The sequence below is a fragment of the Vanacampus margaritifer genome, chromosome 1 (assembly GCF_051991255.1).
Source record: "Vanacampus margaritifer isolate UIUO_Vmar chromosome 1, RoL_Vmar_1.0, whole genome shotgun sequence".
Lineage (NCBI taxonomy): Eukaryota > Metazoa > Chordata > Actinopteri > Syngnathiformes > Syngnathidae > Vanacampus > Vanacampus margaritifer.
The window spans coordinates 33969740-33980259 of NC_135432.1; the positions used below are offsets into that span (position 1 = coordinate 33969740).

The following is a 10520-nucleotide window of genomic DNA, read 5'->3' on the forward strand; positions in this document are numbered from 1 at the left end:
TGCAGCTCCTGATTGCGAAGCTCCTCTAGTCGCCTCAGCTCCTCTTGACGTCTCATTAGATCTAAATAGGATGGCAATGTTAAGGAGGTGAAGGAGGAGCAAGTGAGCGCATTCTTATAACGGAACTGACTAGAACGTTTGCACTTGCAGGAATTAGCTGAAGCAGTCCAAATAGATCCTACCATGCCTCATTAACATGAGCTGATGTTCATGTTTCGCCGACTCCAGTTCAGCCTCCAGCTTTTCTTTGGCCTCTTTAATACTCTTGTCCACCTGCTCTCGCTGCTGTTTCTCCAGTTCGTCAAGAGCTTTCCAGCGAGATGAGTATTCAAACTCAAATGTGCCCGGCTGGGCGAAGTGCGGTGTTTGCGCCCGTTCTCTGATGAAAGACAAGCAAACGCTCCAGAATGGTTTTGAGTCACTTAAAAAACCTTATCATTAATCGATCTTTGACTCACTTGAGGTACTTCGGAGTTATCGATAACACTTTTTGAGGCAAACCTTCCTCATCATCAAAATGTTCTGTGGGCTCTACAATGGCTGGGCACGGCGTTCTAAGGAGAGGGGCATAAACATGTTCAATCTTCTGTCCTACATTGTGCAATGAAAATAATAAATCTAATTCTGTTTGTATTACCCGCACCCTAACATAAACGATTACTTGGTTTTGCAAGCTATGAATAGCTTGCCATGCGGTATAATCATCTCAGACAAAAACATACGCAGTAAGCAGCAACGCGCCCTCTGTGCAGCGTTCCAGGGCTTTACGTGCGGCCGCTTTGCTTGCAAACTCCACAAAGCCTTTGCCAGTGGGCCGCCCACGGTCATCTGTCACAACGATACACCGTTCCACCGGGCCAAATTGTGAAAAGGCCTAAAAGCACATGGTTGCATATCATCACTACTAGACAAAAGGGAAAAAAGAGCTATTATAACGCTCTTGTCTACATTACCTGTTCCATGAGCTCATTCGTGACAACAGGCAAAAGGTTGCGCACAGTGAGTGCTGCACCATGAGCAGCAAAGCGGATCCTGATTGGTCGATTATTCAATACCGTCCCATCTAGCTCAGCTTTGGCAATTTCCGCTAGTGTACGGCTCTCCTGGAAGACGGAAAGAAAAATTTGAAAGATTATATATAAACCTGGTCTGTTATGTTGATCTTGATTAATTTAAAATCCAAACTGAATCTTCATTTACAATTTACACCAAAACGAAAATTTCAAATGTTGCAAAATTTGTGCGATTATAAATGTATTTTTCACTTGACAAAAAAAGTAATACAGTAAACACCAGTCAAAAATGTACAAAACATCATTCTCCATTTGTACAGTATTAATTGTCATGCCTCATTGTGGATGGAATTCAATGGGACTGTTTGCTGTACTGCATTTCCAATTGCAAAACGGCACCCATTCAGACATGCAAGGAGAGATAGTGGGCTAAAATTAATCATAACCAATAAATTATCCTTGTATGTTCGCTTTTGTTTTAAACTGTCAATTTATTTGCTCTTAAACGTAAACAGATATTTTTAAACAACTATAAAAGATTCATTTAAACACGACACTACTTGCACCAAAGTTAAGTATTGTAACGAACTAAGTGGCGTTCTTACAAAACGTTACAGCATGTTAACAGCAGTCATGGAAATAAAGATGAATTCGTGCACATTATACATACCAAACGAATAAACCCAAATCCTCGCTCTTTGTTAATAAATACTTCGGCTGTGTTTCCATATTTAGCGAACAAATTTACGAATTCCTCCTCAGGTATATCCGGTGGCAGATTCGCAACAAAAAGACGGGAGCGCTGCGTGAAAGTTTTCTCGCCTGGCTTCCTAAAACTTGAAATATCCAGCGTCATTTGTACTGGAGTCTGACCGCTTTCCATCGCGGCTTTTTCGGATTCTTCGGGCGGAGATAACTGCTCACCCGGTGCAGCTGGACTGTCTTTGTTTACTGGCGTTTGCTCGTCGTCGTCGGAGGCGGCGGGGGAGTTTCCGTCGCTTTTGGGTGGTGCTGGAGAACTGCTACTTTGCGGGTTTGGTAACTGTACGTCTTGGTCAGCCATAGTTTGGTCATTAAATCGCTAACGCAGTCTTCAGTAAGTTTAACTGGAGAAGAAAGCAAAGTGAATGGCGTTGGAGGAGAATTTGGTGTCAATATGGCGAAGGATGCGCGCGCAACTTGGTTACCGGAAGTAAACAGAAGGCCGCTTATGTGCACATAGATGTAAACATGACTATACGTGCTGTGGAAAGCTTTATTTTGAGTTCTGATTTTTTTCTTTTTCTTTTTTCTAACAGCCAGCGTGCGCCCGTACTCGTACTTTTATTATTTCCTCGTCATTTCTTCTACTGCCATCCATAGAATTGTTCCACCAGGTCCCTCTGCTGGTCACCCATTGAAATGACAACGTGTTCACTCAATAGCAACACGTAACACACATTTAGAAAAGGGCCTGCAACTACCAAAGGTGGAGAATCCAGGTGCCAAAAATAATATCCCTGTGGCTTGAGCAACTGGTGCTTCTACTCAAAACCGGCAGGTAGAAGTAGTAAGTAGTGCGTATGTGCGCGCAAAGCGAAGTGGTGGATGACGTCACGTGACAAACGTGTCGTGTTCAGACGCAACACGTCCATTGTCAAGGTGGAACGCGTCAAATTACACAGATGGAGTGTTTAACTTGTTTTCTTGACGAGAGGCGGTGAAATGTTCTTTTCTTTCAAAAGACTTTACCTTGAAAGGGTTCATTAAGGCAGGACTGAGGCATGCCTCTTCCCTAAAAACAAGTATGAATAACGATCAGAGGGGTCATTCTGCTCACTCCCACAGCGATGACGTAAGTAATCACACACATGCAGCGTGAACCCACATACTAAAATCCAATGATAATTTTACATTTTAAGTCATGCCTAAACATGAGCACAATTTCATTTGTAATAGAATAGTGATTACATTTAAAGCATGACAAACGTAGGCTCGTGGTTGTTACGTAATGCACGTGATCCACGTGCACTATCTATTGACATCCAAACACAGTATCAACATGTCTGCCTGCCTTATTAGGGTGATGATGTAAATAAATTGTATTTGTATAGTGCTAAAAACAACCATAATAAAGACATGTTGAATGAGTGTCCATTAAAACCCATCTCTTGTTAGTATTTTTTTTTTAATCTACTTGTCTAATCTAGTAGTTATTTTGTGTAATAATTTTGTTTCTTGTCAGTCCCCAATTGAACCCAAATATCTGCGGTGCAGCAACTTGAACATGCCCCTGCTTGCCACTGAATTCTTCAAAAGCGAATTACAGTTGTACCTAGATGGCTTAACTAACGAGTAAGTAAAACAAAACAATCTCAAGTCAATCACTGCCATTGTGGGCTAACGACTGCTAACTCTTCCCTACAGGACGTGGGACTTAATAGAATATGGTCATTTTGATTGCAATGCTTTTATGGTGATGTTGAAAATGTGGCAAAGTATCCTATACAAAATCTCCCAAGAGGTGCTGAGTGTTGTGTTGCCTCAGGTGAAAGAGCATGCCCAGATCGTAGTAGTGTAAGTCCAATGCCTCTACCCACACTCAGTAGAAACAGACACATGCGGAGAAAACTCTGAAATCTGTACAATGATGTTTTCTCTCCTTCATAGAAATGGTTGTGACTTTCCGCACCGGGCGCTCAACTACTCCTGCGTGACAGAGGATGATATCCATGCATGCATTTGGGACTCGCTTCTATTGGCTCTCAAAGACACAATAAACGCTGGGGAGGTTCGGTCTCCTTGCGGTGATCACCTATTGGAGTTGGTCGCGTCAAAGGTGTCCAAAACTGTGAACGCAGCGCTGTCCGAAATGTCATCGCAGCTGGACTTTGTGCCACACCTGGACGTGCCTCATCAGGTGTCTGAAATAGGCGAAATCGCTTTACAATCAATCTCAGTGCTCAGGGATTGCCTGGAAAACATGAGGCTGGCGGGTCGCTATGGATTTGAAGAGGACTGCGCAGACAGCGATTCATCGGAAGACACAAGGGACATCTTGGTGGCTCCTCTTCCCACCCCTGTACAAACGTCCGAGAAGGAAGAAATACAACTTCACGCTTATATTCCCACTGAGGTGCGCACAAAGCCAGGAAACATTTGTCTTCACCCGCCATCAGAAACGTGGACTAAGGAAGAAAACATATTTTGTACTGTGTTCCTGTGGAAGCTGATGGACCATATTGCCCACTCGAATGCCAAATCGGTGCTGGAGATGGACATTGACTGGATGTTAGCACAGCTTAAGAGCACTGTGATGGAAGCACGTCCCAACCACCCACAGAACATAGGCGACTTCCACATTGACATCTACAAGGACCTCTGTCAGGAATTTGGATCGAAGGAGCGTCTGTATTTTTCTATGATGTGCTGTCAACTTGTATTTGTAGAAGCTCTTGCTAGGGCTTTGAAAAACCATCTCCAGGCACCAAAAAAGAAGGACTTTTTTACTGTAGTTAAAGCTTTTTTTAAGAAAAGGACTGCAAAAGTCTCTCTGGCCTGTGATCAGGGACAGGCGATGCTGCTGGCTTCTACCAACACCAGGAAACTCTGACAAAGGACCAAGCCTTATGAGTTCTAAATTGTGCTTCCTGTGAGAAAAGCAAATGACAGGCTTTGTTTATCAGTGTAGCCTGAGGTCACTTTATTGGTTCAGCAGCTGAATCCATCAATACTTTGTGAGATCACACTTTGAAAACGGTGGTTGAGTCTAACCTCGAAAAGTGACACCCTGCCTGCTAAAATCCCCTGGTGGTGACTCCTCAAAGAGTCAAATTAAGTCCTAGTGCTGGTGTGAGGATTCAGTGCAGGGCGGGTGCAGGGCCAGCACAGAGTTGCTGTGGAGCAGTCGAGTCCGTTTGCTCGGTTGCAGTGTGGTACACGCACTTTACAGAGACAAGTAAAAACCACACATGCTTTTCTTAGCCAAGCCTTTTCACAACATTGGATTGACTTGGAGCACCATAAAAACTATTCAGCTTCATCATCCAATTCATGTGAGAGTCCTTGCAGTCGCGTGATGGCGCCGCTGTGGGTCGGCGCGTTGGTGAAAACCGTCCCCACAAACAGAGGCGTTCCTCTCAGAATGTGCTGGATAACCGTGCAGGAGCCCGACATCTCGATGCGGAAGCCAGAATGCCGTGGCTCCGCCCCTGTTTGTCCAGCGCCTGAACTAAGTGGGGATGCGAAGAACTGTTGGAAAAAGACAGCAATTACCACAAATTTGAAAATAAAAACAACTAGGTTGAGAAATTGATTCCTGTACAATGATGCTATTCCTTGCCAAAGCAATGTGAACAACAATTAGGTAAGAACATCATTTTGGCCTCAAGTTGCTCAATACACTTATCAGAATGACCACACAAAGAATTTGTCTCTGGTAGTATGAGCTACACTAGTATTGCAGTAACAAGCACATCATTAATACAGAGAGTCTTTATGTAATGTAAGGGTACCATTTGTGCTGCAATTCAACACAAGAACTCTAACAATACTCAGTTGCAGTTCACTCATTCAAAGAAGCATTTACAGTATTTAACAATTTCAAATGTGAGTGTAGTTTGGAGCGGCCTGGAACAGCACTACATCATACTGATAATATTTTTCTCCTCTCAGGTATCTAAAGTAATAAAAATAGTTGGTATTTTTTTTAAAAATTCTGATTTAGCTAATTTATTTCATAAGTGTACCCGATCACATGTCTACATAGTTACAGAATTGAATGCGGCTAAAGAACTCACAGCTTCTCCTGTTGACGGATCGATAAAGTCAGCCCAGTAGCCTGCGGTCCACAGTGCAAAACACATCTCCTTAGCACCGCTCACAAACTGCAGTGAGGAGGAAGCACAGTGAGCATTTCCTCATACGTCTTATGTATCCAAACACTGGCATCATGTACTGAACACAGTTACGTTTAAACACAACCTGCTCCAGTCTAGTTGTTCATATTTATCTACCAAAGAATATATCCTGTAGAAAATAATTTTCCCAGGCTAAAGCTCACTGTCTTAGATGCTAGATGGCAATGGTGATGTTGTATGATCTACTGGTTGGTTAGTTAAAAAAAGAACTAATGAATACACACACACTCGCACATACAAAAAAGAAAAGAAAAAAGAGAGCAATGATGATGACATGTCAAATCCGTAAAATTACCGAATGAACAATACTGAGCTCTCCAGAAAAAGAACAAAGGTCAGTATTAGAAGCTCGGCTTAATTGAGGACCAAATTGTCCATTAATGGGAATGTAAATGGTTGTTTATGCGCCCTGTGATTGATTGGCTGGTAACCTGACCAGTGTGTAGCATGTACGGCTCTTGCCCAGAGTAAGCTAGGAAATTCACCAGCTAAACCCTAATGAGGACCACGGGTTGATTCAACTTTAAAGGTTCCACTTCACACCTCAAGACTCACTTTGCTGAGTCGCTGCTCTCTGTCTGGCTCCGCCTCCTTGTAGCGACCGCTTCTCTGTGAGACCGTCACTACTGTGATGGAAGTGTTGGGTACTGTCGGGAACAAGAGCTCCAAATCTGACAAGCCAAATATTCTATAGTTAGCTTTATGAACCAGCACTTCATCTCCACTATTTTGGTGAAACTCAAAAAAAAAAAAAAAAGACACTCACCTTTCCTTAACAGCTCAGGACAGGAACTTATGGAGCAATCTGTGTCTGCTTGATTGAAGTACTGCTCAGCTTTGTGGACGCGTTTGGATATGGGGCCCAGTTTCCCCTGATGAGAAGCACAAGCAGACCAAAGTTTAAATGCAAGTGTTGATCGAAAGAAATAAACATTAGGCTCAATTCAGGGTATGTTCAGGTTTAATTAAGCCAAACTGCTCAAGAACTTGTTGACATTAACCTTTCATTCACTAAATACAGTGAACCCTCGTTATTCGCGGGTGAGACGGAAAAAGCGAAAATCGTGAGTAATTCACACACACCTAAAAAGATTAACTGCACTGTCATTGCCTATAGATAACACAAGATGTGGCACATATGCAAATGTTGTGTAAATGAAGGTCCTCAACTTAATTCAACAATTGCTTGTCACCAAAATGCCATCCGATAACGCCAAAGCAATACTGTTATTTTTTTGGCCTGAAGCTTTGAGCACAAAAACAGCAAATAGGTTCCATCCCCACCCCTCACCAAAAAAAAAAAAAATCTGCACACACGAATGCCAATCCGCAAATATACAGTGGTTCACTTATAACCATTAGGAGAAGTGGGCGAAATGGGTCCAATGTTAGATAAATGTTTGTGTAATTAAAAAAAATAAATGTTATCAATATTTTGCGTAATACTATTTTCCGTAAATCCTTCCCATAATTGCCTTCATAAAGAAATGCATGTTGGTGGTTACACTCATTGCATTATGTTAAAATTCAAAATACTAATTACAAATTCAGCCCAAAAAATCCTAGAAAAATATGGTAATGCTGTTTATTGTGTCTGTGATGTTTTAAAACATGTGCTTGGCATATTTAAGTCTTAAGTGTATGTTTAAGGGTAATTTAACTTTGAAAAATCTAATTTACTGTGTTTGGATGGCATCCAGTCCATTTCTTGCCCGTGATTGGCTGGGATAGGTGCTACTGAAAATGGATGGACGGTTAATCTAATTGAAGGTTTAACTACGGATGCACGGACATTGGGATAACTGCTGTTAAGTTAGAATTTTCTAAACTCTCATTCTACAACAGCAATGGCAAAGTTGAGCCATTAGTAATATACAGTACAATAGAAACTCAAACCTGAAACTCATTGACAAACTGGGCTAGGATGAACTGTTGTCTCTCTGTGCTGCATGGGGCCGTGAGTACATCAGGCATAGTCCTGTCAACTGGAGAATTCTTCTTCTCTTCCACACCATCCAGGTGGCTGTCAAATCCGACATTGCCTGGTAACTGGAAGCGTTGGTCCTGAGGTCCGAATGGTCCCATGTTCTCATCGGGCCACACAGTCCTTGGGCCTGCAGAGGACACCTGAGTTATAATAACCCTTAGCTATTGTTTGCTTAGTTAATTAGCAGAATTACAAAAAAATCTGAACCAATATTTTTTTTGCTTTTGTACTTGAAGTCGCTATGGTGCAAATTAAACTGCTTGACCATGCATAACGTTTTACATATTCTATAGGTGGTATTTTACAACAGTACAATATTTAGAGGCATACCTGATTCTGTGTGCGATACAGACACATAAGGTTCATCTGAGTTTGCAGTCGAGAAAGTTCTGACTCTGCCGACCTTCAGAGCAGCAAAAATTTGCCGCCCGAAGGTCTGAGATTGGACCAGCCGCCCTCCACCACACAGCACCTACAAAGTACCAAAAGCATCACTTTAAATGGTGAAAGAAAACCACAAGTTATTTGTTTTTGCTGAAGGTTCAATCCATGGTTTGAGTACTTTAGCAACAGAATAAATTCAATTATCTTTGAGTGATATATGCGGATACGTTGTGATTCCTGGACGCACAATTATCGACAAGCTCGTTCTCTAAATGTACTTTTTCTTTATTTTTTTAGGAACGACATCTGATTAGTGTACCACCTCATGTCAAACATTAGCTAACCGGATGGTAGTTAGCACATCTACAAGAAGCTACAAATGTGTCACTTACCGTGCTGTGCATCGCTGAGAGTCGACTTCTGCCTTCTTAATAAACCGTATGACCTGTTCGAAAACATAAACGAATGTATAACCGGGCATGCCCAAGGCATTTATCTAGCGAAAGTTGTAGCTAACTGGACATGCTAACTAAGGTTTGTTACAACACACACACACACTCACGCACACACTAGCTGACGCAATGTTATGGTTACGTATTTATTTAAATTTGGCAAAGGCGAAAACAGCAAGGCAACCTTAACTTCATAACAGTGTGACAACTTCGACAAACAGCGTTAATGGCGATTAAAAGAAACCCGAAGGTGAATCAGCTGATCTTGTTTTGACATTTGAAATCTTAATGTCTGCTTACATAATTGAAGAGCAGGGCACTTCTACACATTCCTTTTTAAATGTTTCACAACACACAATCCTTAATCTGCACTAACTAGGAATAAAGTACAGAATGTTCTTACCTGGCAAATACGTCTTAACCTTCGCAAAATAACTACGGAAAGCAAATTAGGACCTGGCTGCGCACGCACTGTTTGAGCGGCATACGCGCAGTGTAAAACTCACCACAAGATGGTGGCAAAGAAAAGGTAAACTTTCCTAACTCATAAATTGCACTCTACTTGAATTATTTCGCAATTATTCTTTCAAAATTTAACATCTTGCAACGTGTTGATGATTGTTCAAAAGTAGAACGTAGCACAAAAGATTATAAAAACAAAATAATTTGGGGAGAGTGAGGTAATGTGAGACATTTTTTGTTTTACTTTTCTCCCCCTCTAAGCAAGCTAAAGTGACGTACAACTAAAATGAACACATTTTCGACTAACTTAGGATGTTTCCTAAGAATGGAAATTATCATAATGTATGCAGGACTAAAGACAGTGAAAATATGATTGTTAAAAAAAAAGAAGTGGTAAAGGGTTTCATTTTACCCCAGCTACAGGGTAAACTAAGACAAAGCCCAACTTTCAAGGGGGTAACTTGATCCAACTAGGGGTAAAATGAGCCACTTACTTTTCCCACTCTGAATCAAACATAACAACACCTGTTAAAAGTCACAATCCTGACAACTAGTTAAACAACCATTGATTCAGGAACTAATATTGGAATAATTTTAAAATCATGGAGACTGGTCAATTAAGCCCAATATTCCTAAAACAGAAGGTAACTGAACAAAAACAAATACAACAAAATATCATTCAAAATGTTTTATTCAACAGTCAAACGAGAGAACCATTTTCACACAGTTGGGGTCAAAAACAGGAGTAGAACCACTCACACTAGAACATCTCTTACTCAATAGCAAGAAAGACCTATTCTACATTCCGGTCCTGAAGGTTGCACAGAAAGATGAAGAAATGCTCTTTTCAGGCCTCGCAGGCCTTGTAGGTTGTGGCAGCTTCCTCACAACATCACTTTTAGGAACATGTGCCACATCATTTTGCTTTGTGACAAAAATGGGTCTTCTGAGAAAGTGTGTGACTATTTCATCATCGTCAGCTTTCTCAACCATGCCAATGTAACAGACATTCCTGAGTTTGGTTTTAAAATTGACAATGACAAAGTCACCCACTGGGAGATCTGTGCTTTCTGGTTGACCTCTCTCAGGGTCAGATCTTTCATCATGAGATGCTTCATCAAGTGGCACAGGAACACCACTCTCCTCAGAGCTGCCTGCTATATGTGATTTTCTTCTCCATTGGTTTATTTTTTTGTTTCCTATTAGAGCTGGGAATCTTTGAATGTCTCACAATTCAATTCCATTCCGATTTTTGGGTGTGCGATTCGATTCAGAATCAATTTTCAATTAAGAACGATTTTTGATTCAAAATGATTTGATTGAC

The 10520-nt window shown here is 41.4% G+C and overlaps 3 protein-coding genes across 6 annotated transcripts in view; 1 reads left to right on the top strand and 2 right to left on the bottom strand.

The window, feature by feature from the left end:
- Positions 1 to 2076, bottom strand: part of pspc1 (paraspeckle component 1) — a 9287-nt gene extending 7211 nt beyond the window's left edge. Inside the window, exons 1-6 of the mRNA XM_077550339.1 lie at positions 1684 to 2076; positions 954 to 1103; positions 723 to 874; positions 459 to 554; positions 183 to 379; positions 1 to 61 (exon numbers count right to left, since the gene is read on the bottom strand). The exon at positions 1 to 61 is cut by the window's left edge and continues 24 nt beyond it. Coding sequence (XP_077406465.1) covers positions 1 to 61; positions 183 to 379; positions 459 to 554; positions 723 to 874; positions 954 to 1103; positions 1684 to 2076 — 1049 coding nt within the window. The remainder of the gene's footprint in view (positions 62 to 182; positions 380 to 458; positions 555 to 722; positions 875 to 953; positions 1104 to 1683) is intronic.
- Positions 2077 to 2148: 72 nt separating this feature from the next.
- LOC144038147 (uncharacterized) lies at positions 2149 to 5307 on the top strand. Of its 2 annotated transcripts, XM_077550361.1 has the most exons (5): positions 2149 to 2654; positions 2738 to 2847; positions 3238 to 3347; positions 3420 to 3569; positions 3663 to 5307. In XM_077550361.1, the coding sequence occupies exons 2-5, from the start codon at positions 2800 to 2802 to the stop codon at positions 4603 to 4605; spliced, it is 1251 nt and encodes a 416-aa protein (XP_077406487.1). In that variant the 5' UTR covers positions 2149 to 2654; positions 2738 to 2799; the 3' UTR covers positions 4606 to 5307. The 2 variants fall into 2 exon arrangements, with proteins under 2 accessions (XP_077406487.1, XP_077406478.1); XM_077550352.1 differs by having other exon boundaries at positions 2149 to 2847.
- On the bottom strand, positions 4681 to 9236 carry mmadhca (metabolism of cobalamin associated Da). Of its 3 annotated transcripts, none has more exons than XM_077550390.1 (8): positions 9138 to 9236; positions 8675 to 8727; positions 8229 to 8370; positions 7808 to 8025; positions 6678 to 6783; positions 6467 to 6582; positions 5792 to 5878; positions 4681 to 5243 (listed from the first exon to the last, which is right to left on the bottom strand). In XM_077550390.1, the coding sequence occupies exons 2-8, from the start codon at positions 8684 to 8686 to the stop codon at positions 5022 to 5024; spliced, it is 903 nt and encodes a 300-aa protein (XP_077406516.1). In that variant the 5' UTR covers positions 8687 to 8727; positions 9138 to 9236; the 3' UTR covers positions 4681 to 5021. The 3 variants fall into 3 exon arrangements, with proteins under 3 accessions (XP_077406516.1, XP_077406499.1, XP_077406508.1); XM_077550373.1 differs by having other exon boundaries at positions 6455 to 6582; XM_077550382.1 differs by lacking the exon at positions 9138 to 9236 and adding an exon at positions 9035 to 9126 and having other exon boundaries at positions 6455 to 6582.
- Between the last annotated feature and the right edge of the window lie 1284 nt (positions 9237 to 10520).

Bases quoted from the DNA above. Each gene is read 5' to 3' on its own strand.
- LOC144038147 (XM_077550352.1), top strand. From the start codon at position 2,800: ATGAATAACGATCAGAGGGGTCATTCTGCTCACTCCCACAGCGATGAC. The intron at 3,348-3,419 runs GTAAGTAAAACA...TCTTCCCTACAG, and splicing joins CTAGATGGCTTAACTAACGA to GACGTGGGACTTAATAGAAT. The intron at 3,570-3,662 runs GTAAGTCCAATG...TCTCCTTCATAG, and splicing joins CATGCCCAGATCGTAGTAGT to AAATGGTTGTGACTTTCCGC.
- mmadhca (XM_077550373.1), bottom strand. The intron at 6,583-6,677 runs GTGAGTGTCTTT...TTGGCTTGTCAG, and splicing joins TCCTGAGCTGTTAAGGAAAG to ATTTGGAGCTCTTGTTCCCG. The intron at 5,244-5,791 runs GTGAGTTCTTTA...TTTTTCCAACAG, and splicing joins ATCCGTCAACAGGAGAAGCT to TTCTTCGCATCCCCACTTAG.